Source organism: Cnephaeus nilssonii (genome assembly GCF_951640355.1).
Source record: "Cnephaeus nilssonii genome assembly, chromosome: X".
NCBI lineage: Eukaryota > Metazoa > Chordata > Mammalia > Chiroptera > Vespertilionidae > Cnephaeus > Cnephaeus nilssonii.
Genome location: NC_137071.1, coordinates 50,772,905 through 50,791,972, shown reverse-complemented (window position 1 = coordinate 50,791,972; position 19,068 = coordinate 50,772,905). Strand labels below are relative to the sequence as shown.

The following is a 19,068-nucleotide window of genomic DNA, read 5'->3' as shown; positions in this document are numbered from 1 at the left end:
GGAAGAGGGTGGGATGGGAACAAGGTGGAGGGGAGCTATGGGGGGAAAAAAGAGGAACAACTGTAATAATCTGAACAATAAAGATTTACTAAATTTAAAAAAATAAAAATAAAATTACATATCAAACTGCAGCTGAGTCAGAGAGACCCAGAACATCCAAAATTAGGCCCAAGGCCCCACAGTAGCTAGCATTGCTTCACAGCTGGGCCTCATCTGGGCACCTCCAAAACCCAAACAAAGAGAAGGAATCTGAAGATCTCTCTGTAGCTCCTGCTGGGGGGCCTCAGGCAGTGGCTGACTTTGCACCTCCTTGGAGATCCAAGAGCCAGTGTACCCAGTGGTCAGAGTGAGACCATCCAGATTACAACTCTTCACACCCATAAGAGACACAATCAGGAGGCAGAGTCAGTGAATGCCAAAGCCCCATTGAAGCAAGTCCTGCCCCATAAGAGTGTCTCTAGCACAGAAGTTCTCCCATTGTACACACAACTGGTCCTCACAGCCAATTGGCCTGGAGGTCAATTCCTCCCAGTGATACCAACAGCAATAAAGGCTTAACTACAACAAGACTGTGCACACAGCCCACAAAGGGGTGCACCAAGACTGTCCACCTCAGGCAATTAGGGAGGCTGAGCCACTTGGCCCTATAGGACACCTAGCACACAAAGCCACTCTATCAACACAGGGAAGCAGCCAAAATGCGGAGACAAAGAAACAGGTCACAAATGAAAGAAATGGAGGAAAGCTAACTACTGGATATAGAGTTCAAAACCACGGTTATAAGGTTACTCAAGAATCTTCTAGAAACCTCCGAGAAATATAGTGAGACCCTCAAGGATATGAAAATGGACCAATTAGAAATTAACCATACACTGACTGAAATAAAGAAATATACAGAGATCCAACAGAAGACTAGAGGATCCCAAGAATCAAGTCAATGATTTGAAATATGAGGAAGCAAAAAACACCGAACCAGAAAAGAAAAAGAAAAAAGAATCCAAAAATATGAAGATAGTGCAAGGAGCCTCTGGGACAACTTCAAGCGTACCAACATCCGAATTATGGGGGTGCCAGAAGAGGAGAGAGAGCAAGATATTGAAAACCTATTTGAAGAAATAATGACCGAAAACTTCCCCTACCTGGTGAAGGAAATAGACCTACAAGTGCAGGAAGCACAGAGGACCCCAAACAAAAGGAATCCAAAGAGGACCACACCAAGACACATCATAATTAAAATGCCAAGGGCAAAGGACAAAGAGAGAATATTAAAAGCAGCAAGAGAAAAAGTTAGTTACTTACAAGGGAGTACCCATACAACTGTCAGCTGATTTCTCAACAGAAACTATGCAGGCCAGAAGGGAGTGGCAAGAAATATTCAAAGTGATGAATAGCAAGAACCTACAACCAAGATTACTCTACCCAGCAAAGCTATCATTTAGAATTGAAGGTCAGATAAAGAGCTTCACAGATAAGATAAAGCTAAAGGAGTTCATCACTGCCAAACCAGTATTATATGAAATGTGGAAGGGTATTCTTTAAGAAGAGGAAGAAGAAAAAAAAGGTAAAGATAAAAATTATGAACAACAAAGTGACAACAAATACATATCTATCAATAAGTAAATCTAAAAATCAAGTGAATAAAAAATCTGATGAACAGAATAAACTGGTGAATATAAGAGAATCAGGGGCATAGAAAGAAGTGGACTGACAATTCTCGGGGGGAAAGGGGTGTGGGGTGCGGGAAGAGACTGGACATAATCGTACACCTATGGATGAGGACAGTGTGGGATGTAAGTGTAGGGGGTAGAGTGGGAACTGGGTGGAGGGGAGCTATGGGGGGAGAAAAAGAGGAACAACTGTAATAATCTGAACAATAAAGATTTATTTAAAAGAATGAGGAAAATAAAAAAAAGAAAGAAAAGGTGCTCCAAACCCTAATACTCAGAGAAATGCAAATTAGGACAGACCATTTTTTCTGCCTAACATCAAAAAGAATAATAACATCCAGTGCTAGTCAGAGTATGAAAAATAGGAACTCTCTGAACCCATTGACAGAAATCTAAATTGGTATCACCTTTCTGTATGGATAAATAATCAGAATTTTCTGAAAGTATAAATAATTATACTTCAATTTATAAGTTAAAATACTAATTTATTTTGTTTTGTTTACTTAATGCTTTTTGCCTGGAGCCTTTAACTGGTTTTATCTGCTTCCCTAGGGCAAAACATAAGGCTTGGGAAATTCAAACATATTTGTGACATACAAATAGAGTTCCTTTTTTTTTTAAGGTCACTGTCAACCTCTAATGAAGACTGAATGCATTAAGTAAATACAGGGACAATTTCTTTATTTGAAGTATAAATGAGTATACGGCCAAAATTTGCCAATAGTAGTCCTTCCATTTTACAGACGGATTATCTGACAATATGAGATTCAGGGAGGAAAGGTGTAGAGGTGGGCAGTGTGTTTATCTGAATAAGTAGTGGCTTTTAAGATTACATCTACTATCTCCCAGGCCTCTATTCATTTTCTTATTCGGTTTAAATGGAAAGGGGAGTCCTTTCTAGAAAAATTTCCCCCATCTATTTCCAAGCTACTATTAAGGTTCATGGCTATTTTTAGTCTTCTATGTTTTAGCTACAAATACTGTATGTACTGTAAGTTACCTAGTACACACTTTGGGAGAACTGCATTTATTTATTTATTTTTTCCAATGGACAGAGAATAAATTTTTTTTTGAGATTTTTATATATTTTTTAAATAAATCTTTATTGTTTTTTACCCTTGGCATTTTAATTATGATGTGTCTTGGTGTGGTCCTCTTTGGATTCCTCTTGTTTGGGGTTCTGTGCGCTTCTTGAACTTGTAAGTGTATTTCTTTCACCAGGTGGGGGAAGTTTTCTGTCATTATTTCTTCAAATAGGTTTTCAGTATCTTTCTCTCTCTCTTGTTCTGGCACCCCAAAAATTCGGATATTGGTACGCTTAAAGCCATCCCAGAGGCTCCTTACACTATCCTCACACTTTTGGATTCTTCTTTCTTTCCCCCTCTCTGGTTGGGTGTTTTTTTCTTCCTCATATTCCAGATCTTTGGTTTGACTCTTCGGGTACAGTGGTCTACAGTTGAGTGTCTGTATGTTCTTTATTTCAGACAGTGTATGCATAATTTCTTACTGGACCTTTTCCATTTTTTTGGTATTCTCATTAAGGTCCTTGAAGGTCTCTTCAAGTTTCTCAGCAGTTTTTAGAAGATTCTTGAGTAACCTTATAAATGTGGTTCTGAACACTGTATCGTCCATTAGTTTGCTTTCCTCCATCTCTCCTACTCATGACATACTTCGGTGTCTCCGCATTTTGGCTGCCTCCCTGTGTTGATGGAGTGGTTTTGTGTGGTCAGTGACCTATAGGGGCCGGTAGCTCAGCTTCCCCAATCACTCTAGGTGGTCGCTCTTGGTACACCCCTTTGTGGGCTGAGTGGAAAGTCTTGGTGTAGTTAAAAGCCTTGATTCCTGTTGGTACACTGGGAGGAATTGACCTCCAGGCCAATTGGCTGTGAGGACCTGCTGTGTCTATAATGGAAGAATTGCTGTGCTGGAGACACAGTAGGGCTTTGGTGCTTACTGAGTCTGCCTCTTGAATGTGTCCCTTATGAGAGGGGTTGAAATCTGGTGTCATCCACACCAACCACTAGATACCCTAGTGTCTGGATCTCCAATGGGGTGCAGGTCTGAGGCCTCCCAGCAGGAGCTACAGCAAGAGCTACAGTTTTCTCCTCTTTGCTTGGGTGGTTTTGGAGCAGTCTGACTGGAGCTTCAGTTAATTTGATTGAGCTGCCACAGAACAGGCCATTTATATGTAAAAGCCGCTGTGTGGAGCCTGGGCAGGTTTGTAGAATGTGCAGGGCGGGGTCTCAGGGCGGGGCGGGGTCTCAGGGAGTCACTAGGCTGGGGCGTGGCCAACGGCCATGGCTGCCTTCAGCCGTCTCTGCCTTTCCGCGTTTCCAAGTTCCCGTGTCCCGTGCTCCAGCGCAGCAAACCCTGATTGCTGGGCGCACCTCTGCAGAAAAGTCACTCTCACTCTCCCACCGATGGCCGAGAGTCCAGCTTCTCCCTGTAGGCATCTGGGTCCCCCGCGTGTCCCCAGAAACTGGAGTTCAGAGTGATAGGGAGTTTGTCTCCCTTTGGTTTGAAGAAAAGCCGCATGCCCCGTCGCCCGCCACCAGCCTGCTTCGCGCGCTCCTCTGTACCTCAGCTCTCCAGTGTTTGCGCTCCCTTCTCTTCTTAGTTGTAAATCTACCACTCAGCCAGCTTTCCCGTGGTTCTGGGTGGTAGATGTTTTGTTTTTTAGTTGTATTTTTGTAATTGTTGTGCGAGGCGGCAGTTTAGTTGTTTAACTTTGCCGCCATCTTGGTTCCTCCAATAACTGCATTTATAACCAAATCTGTATCATAGAGAGGCAGTTTACAATTGGGTTTTCACTATATAATGCCTAATGTTTGTACTGGTCACATTTTTTAAAAGGGTTGCTGCATTGTGCTTATTTTGTACTAAATCCTTAATAATTTAACAAGAAGCACTGAAAGATAAAACTTCCATGATGGTGCCAGTGTCCTCTATTCAGCTCATTTGATAATGCCTCAAGTCTGAGCTCAAGCCCTTACCCACTTAAAAAAGGTAGATAGATAGATGATAGATAGATAGATAGATAGATAGATTTCAGAGAGGAAGAGAGAAGGAGAGAGATAGAAACATCAATGATGAGAGGGACTCATTGATTGGCTGCCTCTTCCATCGCTCCCCTCCCCACTGGGGATCAAGCCCACAACCTGGGCATGTTTGCTTGACTGGAATCAAAACCTGGGACCTTTTCAGTCTGCTGGCTGATGCTCTATCCACTGAGCCAAACCAGCTAGGGCCCTCCCACTTTTTGAACAGGTTATCAAAAAGAGTCTGGACATCCCGTTGCTTGGAAAAGGGAAGTCCAGTTATAATTTGCCATGAATTTGGAAATGAACCTCATCCAGTAATGGCAGAGATCAAAGACCATAGGGTTTTGTTATGTTATTCCTCAGCTTGTTAGCTTTATTATTGTTACCCTCTCATTTCTCTTCCTTCCCACAGCTGCTTTCTAGAGTTTCAGTCGTTGAAAACAGGAGTTGCATATATGAAGTGATTCTTCTTTTTCTCTGGTAGGTGTTGAAGATGCATTCAGTTTCACCTCCAAAGTCATGACGGTGTCCCTGCACAAATTTTCCCCAGGCAAGTGATCTGTATGCTCAGTATTACATTTGAGGAATAATATACTACAGTTCTTTTATACATTTCTTATATCTTATATTTGGATAGTTCAAAGCTATTAATACCTTATTGATGCAACTTTATGCAAAAATTTAAGACAAGTCATTTCAGGTGATAGTGATAATAGGAATGTGATGCCATTTCTTATTCCAGCTGACTTTTATGGACAGACAATAGATAGCTCACTTATACTTAATGTACTATCAGATATCCTGTGTAACTCCCAACACCCTGATAATTACGTGATATATTAATATTATGTTACTCTTAGACATATGGAAAGTGAATTACAGGAGTTAATCTTTTTTTCCCCACCCAGAATGAATCTAAGGTTTTCCCATTTTCTTATAATTTTTCTGCTTCCCCAACATTATTTTCAACAGTCACTTCTCCATATTATTTTAATTCATTCCCTTAGAAAAACTATCACAGGATAGTGCTCTATTTCAGCTTCTGGTCTTCTGAATTCCAATCAGAGAATCCTTCAACTTTTCTAATTCTTGTGTTCTTAAAACTATTCATGGTACCCCTTTCTTTTACAGGAACAGGTGATGTGACTGATGTTGGCCTAGGGAAGGAACGGTACTACAGTGTGAATGTGCCCATTCAAGATGGCATACAGAATGAGAAGTATTACCACATCTATGAAAGGTATGGCAGTAATGCTGAGCCAGTAACAACTATATTACATTTCTGTAAGATGAAATGGCCCCAATCTTACAGAATTCATGTTTTCAAAAAACAATTTGTGGGGGGAAAGGTACTGTATACTTACGTAGCTTTTGTACACTGTTCATTATCCTTAATGGATCAGGTAACCATCTCCTGTTTGGGAGAGCCGAGTGTTTAAGCCAGAGTCACATTCTTGGTTTGATCTTACTAGCTACCCCATATGACTAAGACCATCCCCAAACCAGAGCTTCTAGGCTGCCTTCGAAATCTCTTGTCTCTTACTTTCTAAGCTAAAACCTGCATGTGTGTAATCTCATTAGCCTGGGAAGGTCCTTTTGGGTTCCCTGTTATGTACATCTGCTTCCATCCACTAGTGTGAATATTAGAGAGTTTTTTATTATGAGTTCTTGAGTTCTATTTGCTGTGTTAAAATTGGGGTCATAAATCTGTTATTTTTACATTATGGTTATTATATTAAACTAGAGGCCCGTTGCACAATATTTGTGCAAGAATAGGCCCCTGGCTTCACTCCCAGCCACCCGGGAGCCAGCAAGTCACCGCTCCCCACCCCAGCTGCCCAGGAGCCGGCAAGTCCCCGCTCCCTGGCTGCCTGGGAGCCCAGAGCTGGCAAGTCCTCACTCCTGGGCCACCCAGAACCAGCAAGTCCTCGTTTCTGTCTGGAGCACCACTCCAGTAGCTCCCTCCCTGCCCCCCTTCCCCTGATAGCAGGCTTCACACCGCTCTGTGCCTGCATATGCAAATTAACCTCCATCTTTGTTGGGTTAATTTGCATACTCACTCTGATTGGCTGTGGGCATAGTGGAGTGATGGTTAATTTGCATGTTTCTCTTTTATTAGGTAAGATTATAGCCACTTGTAGGCAGTTTGTTGCCAATGTGTAGACCATTGGGGATGAAAAGACTTGCAGAATGTGAGAAGGGTGGCAGGCACTCTACTCATATTCATAAAAATTGAGGTTGGCCCTGGCCGGTGGGGCTCAATTGGTTAGAGCATTGTCTCATGCACCAGAAAGTCACAGGTCTGATTCCTGGTCAGGGCACATACCTATGTTGGGGCATGATGGGAGACAACCGGTCTCTCTCTCTCTCTCTCTCTCTCTCTCTCTCTCCCTCTCTCTCTCTCTCTCTCTCTTTCTCTCTCCCTCCTATCCTCCCTCCCTCCCTCTTTAAAATCATATTTTAAAATTTGAGATTGGTCAGGTATAAATTCATTGCTGACATTGGCAGTAGAGAAAGTGAGTCTGACTAGAAGTCAGCAAGTCAACATTACTCAAGGTAAGTAATGGGGATTGGGTCTTTTGATCCTTCCCCCACTGGGCTTAGATTTCTCCCAACCTCTACTAGAAACAGGGACTTCCCAAAGGACCCTGCACTGGTCATCATCACTCACTGGCAGTTGTATAAATAAAGTAGAAGTATCCTCTCTAATATAAAATGGTAATATGCAAATTAACCATCACTCCGCTACATAAGCCACGCCCACCAGCCAAGCCACGCCCATCAGCCAATCAGGGCGAGTATGCAAATTAATCCCAATCCAAGATGGCTACAGCCACAGAGAGCAAGGTTTCCCAGGTAACAGAGTAAGCCAAGCTTTCCATAGCCGTTGCAGGCCTAAGCCTCCACTCAAGCTACAAAGTTTCAATTATAGAAGGTAAACAAATTCAAAGAAATGGCGGCAGAATGGAGCTTGAGAGAGCAGGCCAGGGTTGCCGGCGGCAACAGGGGAAGCAAAGCTTTCCGCACACCCTGGCCGGGCTCACCCGCTTAAGGCAACAAAGTTTCAATTGTAGAAGGTAAATTAACTGCCACAGAAATGGCTACCGGAGCCCCAGGCTTGGCTCCGCTCCAGGCTACAAAGTTTCCAATTGTAGAAGGAAAATAAATTCCAGATACCAGGGCCTCCCCTTGGGTTGCCAGGGGGCGTGGCCGGCCTGCAAACCACCACAGGCCCCTCGCTCAGGCCGCCCCACACCCCAAGGGAACCCCCATCCTTATCTGTGACACCCTTCAGGGCAAACCAGCTGGCCCCCACCCGTGCACCAGGCCTCTATCCTATCTAATAAAAGATTAATATACTGATTGATCATCACTGCAACACACAATATAGCTGCCCCCATGTGGTCAAAGATCCTGCCCCCATGTGGACACAAGATGGCCACCACAAGATGGCCAGCAGGAGAGGGCAGTTGGGAGGCACCCAGCCTGCAAGGGAGGGCAGTTGTGAGGGACCAGGCCTGCAAGGGAGGGCAGTTGAAAGGGACCAGGCTTGCAAGGGAGGGCAGTTGGAGGTGATCAACCCTGCAGGAGAGCGCAGTTAGGGGTGACCAGGCTGGCAGAGGAGGGAAGTTGGGGGCAAACAGGCTGGCAGGGGAGCAGTTAAGCATCAACCAGGCTGGCAGCGGAGTGGTTAGGGGGTGATCAGGCTGGCAGGCAGAAGTGGCTAGGGGCAATCAGGAAGGCAGGCAGGCAAGCAGTTGGGAGCCAGCAGTCCCGGATTGTGAGAGGGTACAGGCTGGGCTGAGGGACAATCCCCCGCCGTGCATGAATTTCGTGCACCGGGCTTCTAGTTAAAAAATAAAAAACATCTCTCGGATGATTAGTGACTTTGAGCATGTTTTCATATGTCTCTTGGCCTTCCTTATGTCCTCTTTCAAAATGTATCTATTTAGGTCAGTTGCCCATTTTTTGATTGGGTTGTTTATCTTCCTTTTGTTAAGTTGTATGAGTTCCCTGTAAATGTTGGAGATTAAACCCTTATCGATGATAACATTGGCAAATATGTTCTCCCATGCAGTGGGCTTTCTTGTTGTTTTGTTCATGGTTTCTTTGAAAATCAAAACAACAATGCGGTACCATCTCACACCTGTCAGAATGGCTATCATCAACAAATCAACAAACGACAAGTGCTGGTGAGAATACAGAAAACCCTTGTGCACTGCTGGTGGGAATGCAGACTGGTGCAGCCACTGTGGAGAACAGTATGGAGTTTCCTTAAAAAACTAAAAATGGAACTCCTATTTGACCCAGCGATCCCACTTCTAGGAATATATCTCAAGAAACTAGAAACACCAATCAGAAAGTATATATGCACCCCTATGTCCATAGTAGCACAATTTATCATAGCTAAGATTTGGAAACAGCCTAAGTGCCCATCAGCAGATGAATGGATTAAAAAACTGTGGTACATCTACACAATGGAATACTATCCTGTGGTAAAAAAGAAAGACTTCTTACCATTTGCAACTGTATGGATAGAACTGGATATCATTATGCTAAGTAAAATAAGCCAGGCAGAGAAAGATAAATATCACATGATCTTACTCATTTATGGAATATAATGAACAACATAAACTGATGAACAGGGACAGATCCAGAGACAAAGAAGCATCGATCAGACCATTAAACCTCAGAGGGAAGGTAGGGGAGGGTGGGGGTAAAGGGGAGAGATCAACCATAGGACTTGTATGCATGCATATAAGCCTAACCAATGGACAGAGACATCAAGGGAGTGAGGGCATGAGTGGGGGGTGGCGGGGTAATGGGGGGATAAGGATACATATGTAATACCTTAATCAATAAAGACAAAAAAAATTAAGTAAAAATAAATAAATAAATAACATCTGTAATGCTTTCAACAATAAAGATAAATTAAATAAGAAATAAAAAAAAACTTTATGTCCAAAGGTGTTTCTTAGCTGAAGACACTTGTTAGGCCAAGTCATCATGCAGCAGCTCTAGCCTCTTTAGGATTTTGATCATGTCCCCCGGCTACCTCTATATTGTTGGACTGAAAAGGTCTTTTTTTTTTTTTTTGAGCCGGATATTGATGGTTTTAATTGTCCTTTTTTGTTCACCTTAGGCTCTGTTCTGTCATTGACATGTGCAGATCAGAGCTGCTTGTGTAACTTCACCAATGAAGATGTCCCTGTGGTTCTGTGTAAAAGGAGAATTAGTTTTTCTCTTAATCCCCTTCTTGACAGTGCCCAACATTTTGTTACCGTTTTTTTTATGCCATAACAGGAAACTAGGTTGTTCTCCTCAGTGCTCTGTACACAGAGTTTTCTAGAGTTCTTTCCTGGATCTTCATTGAAAGGTCAGCACTCATCATCCCACAAGAGTAGTTTATAATATTGGCCCTTCCTAAATGAACTACCTTATGTATGCCCCTATGGAAGCCCGGGTGCCGATCATAAAACCTCCTGAGACCTTCCTTAAGCACCCATCTGCTTGGTACTTCACTTCCTGGAAATGCTGTGTGTTATCTACAGACTTGAGGATTTCCCAGTGGCCACCCCCAAGAAAGTCTACTACTTACCCTTCTTCAGTCACAAAAATATCTGTTTCTCCCCTATATTTTCTTTTTCTCTTTGTCTCTTAACTAGTTCCTACTATATGATAAGGAAAAATATTTTAAGTTCTATGATATTCATATTTAAAATTAGCCTTGGTACCAAAATTAATCAGAAGCATTTTAAAAGTGAGTTTAGCCCCAAGGAAAAGATGCATGGAAGATCATACATGATTTCTCTTTACAGAAACCCTGTTACCACTCTGGCCCCAATGTACAGGAGGCCAGCATTTATTAAAGATTCTTTCAGCTTGCCTACTAAAGTACTAGACACTCATCAGTGTGTAGTTCCCAGGCCCCTTTTGCACAATGATCATCCAGGATAACAGGTTCCAGGTTTTCATTAGATGTACAATAATTTTTCCCTTTGATTTCTTTCAGAAGTCAAGTCTGGTAAGGGTGTTATATGAAAGCACCTCTGATTTCAAGGGTGGCAGGGAGCCTTTCTGACCCAACATCTCTCCCATCTGTTAGACTAATAATCTGAAGTTTCTTTAACAGAAACATATTTTTATTCTACAATTAGAAATGGTCCTTAAAATGGAATTTTGGTACAATCTATCCTCCTTACCCACACTCTGCCATTAGGTGTATGGTTTTCACAGCACTTCTTTTTCACAGCAGATTTTGAGAGTTAGAGCATGAGCACCCTGAGCATTCAGAGGAGTAGGAATGGGTAACAGAACAGTAGAGGGAAAGGGAAACAAAAAGAAAACAATCTTTACAAACTAAATAGTTTTGCAGAGGATGAATCCTGGTAACTGTATCACTTAGTTCCACTCATTATGCTTGTGACTTCTAGTTTGTTGCTTGGAACCAGTGTCTCTTGCACATTTGCCATTATGACTTCTGACCCATTGCCTACCTCAAAAGATATAGTAGACATAGGAGTGACTTAAGTAAGAAAAGTTATTTGGTATATCTGCTATCTCCTTTTCATCTTTTTTGTTTCATGAGCCCACTGGTTTTCTGGATCACTCCTTACCTGAGATAAATAAAGCACCCCTTTATTGCTGATTCACTTACAAGATGCTGTAATTTTTGTTTGCCACTGATTTGTAGTAGTTTGTTTCGGGTAACTGCTTCTCCCTGTGGGATTCATGAGCCCTTTTTCTCTCACTTCCTACTGCCTATTTTCCCTCTTTCCTCCCTTCCCTCCCTCCTTCCCTCCCTCCCTTCCTTATTCCCTCCCTCCCTCCCTTCCTTCCTTCCTTCCTTCCTTCCTTCCTTCCTTCCTTCCTTCCTTCCTTCCTTCCTTCCTTCCCTCTTTCCTTTCTTTCTTTAACATTTTTTTCCTCTTCTATATCTTTTATGACTTTGCTAGCTAGTTGGCAGGATTTAGTGGTTTCATCTTAAAGTTGAAAATACCCCCTTCATTTAAAAAATGGCTTAAGGTTTCCTTTTTAATAGGCCAGATATGGAATCTTTACATGAATGTTTTCAACACCAAAAGACCTTGGTTTCCATTTTATGTAAAAGGGAATTTCACAGTCATAGCTTCCTGTGTCATTCAATACTAATTTAGAAGGGTAAGAGTCACTGATTGCCAAAAGCTTCCCATAATTTCCATGTGAGCTACTAGAGTTGGGATTACAATTAGAACCCTGTTTTAACTAGCATAGAAGAACATCAGCATTGTCCTTGAAAGTAAAATTCCTTCAGATAGAAGCTATGGCCCCAATATAGAGAAGATAGAGATATATTATATTCTAGAGGTATATTTAGTTTGGAAGTTCACACCACTCCTCAGCCACATCCTATCTAATAATAAACAAATATGCAAATTGACCATACCTCCGACACACCCACAAGCCACGTCCACCATCCAATCAGAGCGAGTATGCAAATTAACCCAAACCAAGATGGCTACAGCCACAGAGAGCAAGGTTTCCTAGGTAACAGAGGAAGCCAAGCTTTCTGCCTGCCCTTGCCAGGCCTAAGCCTCCACTCAAGCTACAAAGTTTCAATTATAGAAGGTAAACAAATTCAAACAAATGGCGGCAGAATGGAGCTTGAGAGAGCAGGCCAGGGTTGCCACCAGCCACAGGGGAAGCAAAGCTTTCCACACACCCTGGCCGGGCCCACCCGCTTAAGGCTACAAAGTTTCAATTATAACCCCAACACAAATGGCTGCGGGCCTCGGAGGGAGCCCCAGGCTTGGCTCTGCTCCAGGCTACAAAGTTTCAGTTGTAGAAGGAAAATAAATTCCAGATACCAGGGTCTCCACTTGCGTTGCCAGGGGGCGTGGCCCACCTGCAAACCACCACAGGCCCCTCACTCAGGCTGCCCCACGCCCCAAGGGTACCCCACCCTGATCAGGGACACCCTTCAGGGCAAACCAGCTGGCCCCCACCCCTGTACCAGGCCTCTATCCTATCTAATAAAAGAGTACTATGCAGCCGGAACCGGTTTGGCTCAGTGGATAGAGCATCGGCCTGCGGACTCAAGGGTCCCAGGTTCGATTCCGGTCAAGGGCATGTACCTTGGTTGCGGGCACATCCCCGGTGGGGAGTGTGCAGGAGGCAGCTGATCGATGTTTCTCTCTCATCGATGTTTCTAACTCTCTATCCCTCTCTCTTCCACTCTGTAAAAAATCAATAAAATATATTTAAAAAAAAAGAGTACTATGCAGATTGATCATCACTGCAACACACAATATAGCTGCCCCCATGTGGTCAAAGATCCTGCCCCCTTGTGGACAGAGGATGGCCACCACAAGATGGCCAGCAAGAGAGGGCAGTTGGGAGGCACCTGACCTGCAAGGGAGGGCAGTTGAGAGGGACCAAGCCTGCAAGGGAGGGCAGTTGGAGGTGATCAACCCTGCAGGACAGGGCAGTTACGGGTGACCAGGCCGGCAGAGGAGGGAAGTTGGGGGCAAACAGGCTGGCAGCAGAGTGGTTAGGGGGTGATCAGGCTGGCAGGCAGAAGCGGTTAGGGGCAATCAGGAAGGCAGGCAGGCAAGCAGTTGGGAGCCAGCAGTCCTGGATTGTGAGAGGGATGTCCGACTGCCTGTTTAGGGAGGGATCGGGCCTAAACAGGCAGTCGGACATCCCTTGAGGGGTCCCAGATTGGAGAGGGTACAGGCTGGGCTGAGGGACAACCCCCCTCCATGCACGAATTTCGTGCACCGGGCCTCTAGTGCACATATAACACACAATGGAAGATAGTCTTAATAGTGTTTAAGCTATTACCCAAAATGCTTTGTTGATGACTTTGTGAGTGTTTATAATTAAGTACTGTGGAAGAGGACAATGACAAGTACTTCCTTGCTGTTGGTTCAAGAGAGGTTTCGATGAATAGTGGGATACCACTCTGAACTTCAAATCTTGCAGGATGACCAAACTACTCACCCACTGTGAACTGTCGTGGTATATGCATAATTTGAAGAAGAAAATCAGAGTTGTGCTTAAACTTCTTCATTTGTATCCTACCTATAATTTTACAGCCCTAACAACCAGAGAACAATTTTTGTTCAATATCCAATTATTAGTATACTAGCAGCCCTGTGCATGAATCCATGCACCAGTAGCTCTCCAGCAGCTCGCTGCTGCCCTCCAGTAGCTCTCTGCCTGCTGCCCCACCCTCCTGTAGCTCCCCCCAACCCCCCTCGCCCCCCTCATAGCTTGCTGCCTTGCCCCGCCCCCTCCTATAGCTCTCTGCCACGTGCTGGTAGCCAGTAGCTTGCTGTCACCCTCCTGTAATCTCCACCCACTGCCCTGCCCTACTGTAGCTCCCTCCATGCCCCCTCCCTCCGCTCATAGCTTGCTCCCTGCTCCCTCCTGTAGCTCTTCACGGCCCACTTGTAGCTCACTGCCCGACTTTCCTGCTGATTTGTGATTATGTGGTCAAGTCATTACACTTCACAGCATAATGACCATTTGCATATTACATCTTTATTATAAAGGATATCTCATAGGAAAGCTCTCTCTCTCCATATATATATATATTAGAGGCCCGGTGCATGAAATTCGTGCACGGGGGGGGGGTGTCCCTCAACCCAGCCTGCATCCTCTCCAATCTGGGACTCCTCGAGGGATGTCCGACATCGCTTTCACAATCTAGGACTGCTGGCTCCCAACTGCTCGCCTGCCTGCCTTCCTGATTGCCCCTAACCGCTTCCACCTGCCAGCCTGATCACCCCCCTAACCACTCCCCTACCAGCCTGATTGATGCCAAACTGCTCCACTGCCAGCCTGTTTGCCCCTAATTGCCCTCCCCTTCAGGCCTGGTCACCCCTAACTGCCCATCCCTGCAGGCCTGGTCACCCATAACTGCCATCCCCTGAAGGCTTGGTCCCCGCCAACTGCCCTCCCCTACAGGCCCGGTCCCCCCTGCAACTGCTCTCCCCTGCAGGCCTGGGTCGCCCCCTACTTCCCTCCCCTGCTGGCCATCTTGTGTCCACATGGGGGCAGGATCTTTGACCACATGGGGGCGGCCATCTTGTGTGTTGGAGTGATGGTCAATCTGCATATTACTCTTTTATTAGACATGATAAAGGCCTGGTGCATGGGTGGGGGCCAGCTGGTTTGCCTTGAAGGGTGTCCCTGATCAGGGTGGGGGTTCCCTTGGGGTGTGGGGCGGCCTGGACGAGGGGCCTGTGCTGGTTTGCAGGCCATCCATGCCCCCTGGGGACCCAAGCGGAGGCCCTGGTATCTGGGGTTTATTTATCTTCTACAATTGAAACTTTGTAGCCTGGAGCGGAACCAAGCCTTCTGCTTGCTCCGTGGCGGCAGCCATTTCTGTTGCGACTTATGTATCTTCTATAATTGAAACTTTGTAGCCTTGAGTGGAGTCCTAGGCCAGCAAGGGCAGGCAGAAAGCTTGTCTTTCTCCATTGCCGGGGAAACCCAAACCTCCCTCCCGCTCTCTGTGGCTGCAGCCATCTTGTTTGGCTTTATTTGCATATTTGCTCCTGATTGGCTTGTGGGCATGGATTGTGGGCGTAGTGAAGGTATGGTCAATTTACATATTACTCTTTTATTAGATAAGATATATATCCTATATAATAAAAGCCTAATATACAAATTGACCATCACTCCAACACACAAGATGGCTGCCCCCATGTGGTCAAAGATGGCCGCCCCCATGTGTACACAAGATGGCCACCACAAGATGGCCAGCAGGGGAGGGGAGTTGTGGGTGACCAGGCCAGCAGGGCATGGCAGTTGGGAGGGACCAGGCCTGCAAGTGAGGACAGTTGGGGGCAACCAGGCTAGCAGGGGAGGATAGTTAGGGGTAACCAGGCTGACAAGGGAGGGCAGTTAGGGGTGACTGGGCCAGCAGGAAGGGAAGTTTGGGTGACCAGGCCTGCAAGGGAGGACAGGTAGGGACGACCTGGCTGGCAGGGAAGGGCAGTTAGGGGTGACCAGGTTGGCAGGCAAGGGTAGTTAGGGGTGACCAGGACTGCAGGGGAGGACAGTTAGGGATGACCAGGACAGCAGGGGAGGACAGTTAGGGGCAATTGGGCCTGCAGGGGAGCAGTTAGGCGTCAATCTGGCTGGCAAAGGAGTGGTTAGGGGGTGATCGGGCTGGCAGGTAGAAGCGGTTAGGGGCAATCAAGCAGGCGAGCATTTGGGAGCCAGCAGTCCGGCATTGTGAGAGAGATGTCAACTGCCCCTAAATGGGCAGTTGGTCATTCCTTGAGGGGTCCCAGATTGGAGAGGGTGCAGGCTGGGCTGAGAGACACACATCCCTGTGCACGAATTTCATGCACCAGGCCTGTAGTATATATATATATATATATATATATATATATATATATATATATATGCGCAACGGTTGTGATGGAACAATTGGAACTGGTTGCTAGGTTGCTATGATGTTGATGTGCACTGACCACCAGGGGGCAGATACTCAACTCAGGAGCTACCCCCAGCCCGCAGACCCTGATCACCATTGGGGCCTGCTGGCCAACCTCCTGATCCCTCCCCCTGGCTGGCAGGCCCCGATCACCCAATCGGGGCCAGGCCCCCGGGCTGGGACCAGGAACCAGGGGAGGTGGGGAGGTGGGGAGGTGGGGATATATATATATATATATATATATATATATATATATATATATATGGCTTATAATGTGTATGGATTCAAAATACACTGAAGTGGACAGTTCAATATTTTGGAAAATAAACACCTCATATTTTATTAAGAATATTCAACTATTCAACTTTGTGAGGTAATTAAGTACAGACACTGTATAAGTATTTCACCAAAATGAAAACACATTGTTAAACAGACTTCTCAATGAATAGACTTATGAAAGACTATTAAACAGGACTTCTGCCCTAGCCAGTTTGGCTCAGTGGATAGAGTGTTGGCCTGCAGACTGAATGGTCATGGGTTCAATTCCGGTCAAGAGCACTTACCTTGGTTGCAGGCTTAATCCCTAGTCAGGGTGCATACTGGAGGTTACCAATTGATGTGTCTCTCTCACATCAATGTTTCTTTATCTCTGTCTTTCCTCCTCCATTGCACTCGCTCTAAAAATCAATGGAAAAAATATCCTCAGATGAGAATTAACAAAAAATAGAAAGAAAGAAAGGAAGGAAGGAAGGAAGGAAGGAAGGAAGGAAGGAAAGAAGGAAGGAAGGAAGGAAGGAAGGAAGGAAGGAAGGAAGGAAGGAAGGAAGGAAGGAAGGAAGAAAGAAAGAAAGAAAGAAAGAAAGAAAGAAAGAAAGAAAGAAAGAAAGAAAGAAAGAAAGAGAGAGAGAAACAGGGACTTCTCATTCAATAGCAGTCTTTATATCTACATATACAAAACTTTGCTGCTAAGAGCTATCAACCCAACCAAAGGAATAATCTTATTCTAGAGAACTAAGGTTCATAATGGTAGTTAATAAAGTAAGAATCTACCTATATTTGGTCGTTGGTCCTTTACCTTGTGTCCTATAGCTTATATTCTATAATTAAAATTGAAAGAAACCCTTTTTTCCCCCATCAAAGACCAATGACCTAAAGGAAAATTCAGAGATTCTAGAAGTACAAAACAAAAAGACAAAACAACAATCTAGTATTTTTGCCTCCTTTTATTAGAAAATTATTATACTTTTCTATTTTAAACTAGAGGCCTGATGCACGAAATTCATGCAAGAGCAGGCATTCCTTCCCCTGGCTGCTGGCAGTGGCTTCCCTCCGGCTTCGTTCGGAAGGTCATCCGGAAGGATGTCTGGTATAATTAGCATATTATGCTTTTATTATTATAGATTATTTTTATAGCTCTTCAACCGCTTTTTTCAAACATTAATTCTGTGCATGGGCTAACCAGACTAGCCTATCCAGAAAGAACTTATTCTCAAGGACAACAGCAAGCTCATTAAAGGAATAGCTCATTTAAGCCTAATTTTTTATTCCTATTGGAATTCTTTTGTCCATCTATACTGAGCTCCACTGATATCCAACAAGGAAGAGGGGGAAAAAACATATTGCTAATACTTAATACACATATACTTCTGTAGTATATATTTATTGTGTGAGAATTTTCCTTAGACTCTGACATGGCCTCTGAAATACAAGCCAGTGGTGTTTTAAGCACAGGATCCATTCCTGTGGGTCTGGGGCCAAGATTCACCTCTCTGAACCCACTCTGACTTTCCTATAAAACACAGAGCACCTTAAGTCACCTTATAGGATTTTAAAAACATTAATTAATAAAAATAAAAGGGTATGGAACTACCATGCAACAACATAGGGGGTTTGTATATCATTAAGTATAATGACATTGTTTTATTCATTCACTTGGCAAATATTAATTGAGTGTCTGCTTTATGCCAGTACTGTACCTAGGTACTTGTGGTGGTAAACAAGACAGATGAGGCTCCCACACCCTGTAGTTTAGCTCTTAGGGAGCACTTGCCTGTGCCAAGCATAGCACTAAACATTTATTTGATCCTTATAGTAGCACACAGTCTACAATACCTACAATAGGTATTCTCACTTCCATCTTACAAGTGAGAAAACTGGAGCTTAGAAAGATTGATTTACATAAGGTTGCATGGCTAGTAACTGATAAAACCAGAGTTAGAATCCATGTTTCTCTGCCTACTAATGATCAGCTACATTGTCCCCAAAGTGTCATATGGAATATGAAATTTCTTCACAAAGAAAAAATATCATCCCAAGACTTGTTGGAAAATTTTATCTCAGAGGATTGCAGAGAACCTCTAAAAAATAAACTATTGAAGTTTATGCAAATGAACCACATGATCTGTAGTATGCACAATCCATTGTGTTTATGATTGTGGAAGTGCAATTAAGATTTTTACTCCCCACCAAATATATATATATATATATATATATATATTAACCCTGAGGATTTAATTAGTAATTTTATGGAGAGAAACCAAGAATAAATATTTCCAGATTTTAAGACTTGAGTTTTAAAGTTTGGAAACATGGAGATTCTGTAAATCTGCTTTTTCTTTTCTTTTCAATGGAGAAAATCCCAACTTCCTGCTTTAGAAAGTGAATAGTGTCACATGTAATTTTATAGAGGTCATCTCATGGAATTAGCACACTTTTCATGTGTGTTTTTTTTTAGACTAGTATCAATAAAGATTTTGACGTTATGCATTTTTGCAACTGTAGACATAATTTATATCATCTCTTGGTTCTGGCAGAAGGCCATATCTACATAGAGGATTGAGATTTTTCCATCCATGCTATAAGTTATTCACCTAATACCCTATGGAATAAAATGAGAAGCAAGGGACATCTCTAAAGGACATTTAAGTGA

General features: G+C 43.9%; 1 protein-coding gene across 3 annotated transcripts in view; it reads left to right on the top strand.

Annotated features, from left to right (window-relative positions):
• HDAC8 (histone deacetylase 8) overlaps window positions 1-19,068 on the top strand; it is a 234,888-nt gene that overhangs the window by 154,347 nt on the left and 61,473 nt on the right. For all 3 annotated transcript variants that reach the window (XM_079765340.1, XM_079765341.1, XM_079765339.1), the window contains exons 6-7: window positions 5,193-5,258; window positions 5,840-5,948. In XM_079765340.1, coding sequence (XP_079621466.1) covers window positions 5,193-5,258; window positions 5,840-5,948 — 175 coding nt within the window. The remainder of the gene's footprint in view (window positions 1-5,192; window positions 5,259-5,839; window positions 5,949-19,068) is intronic.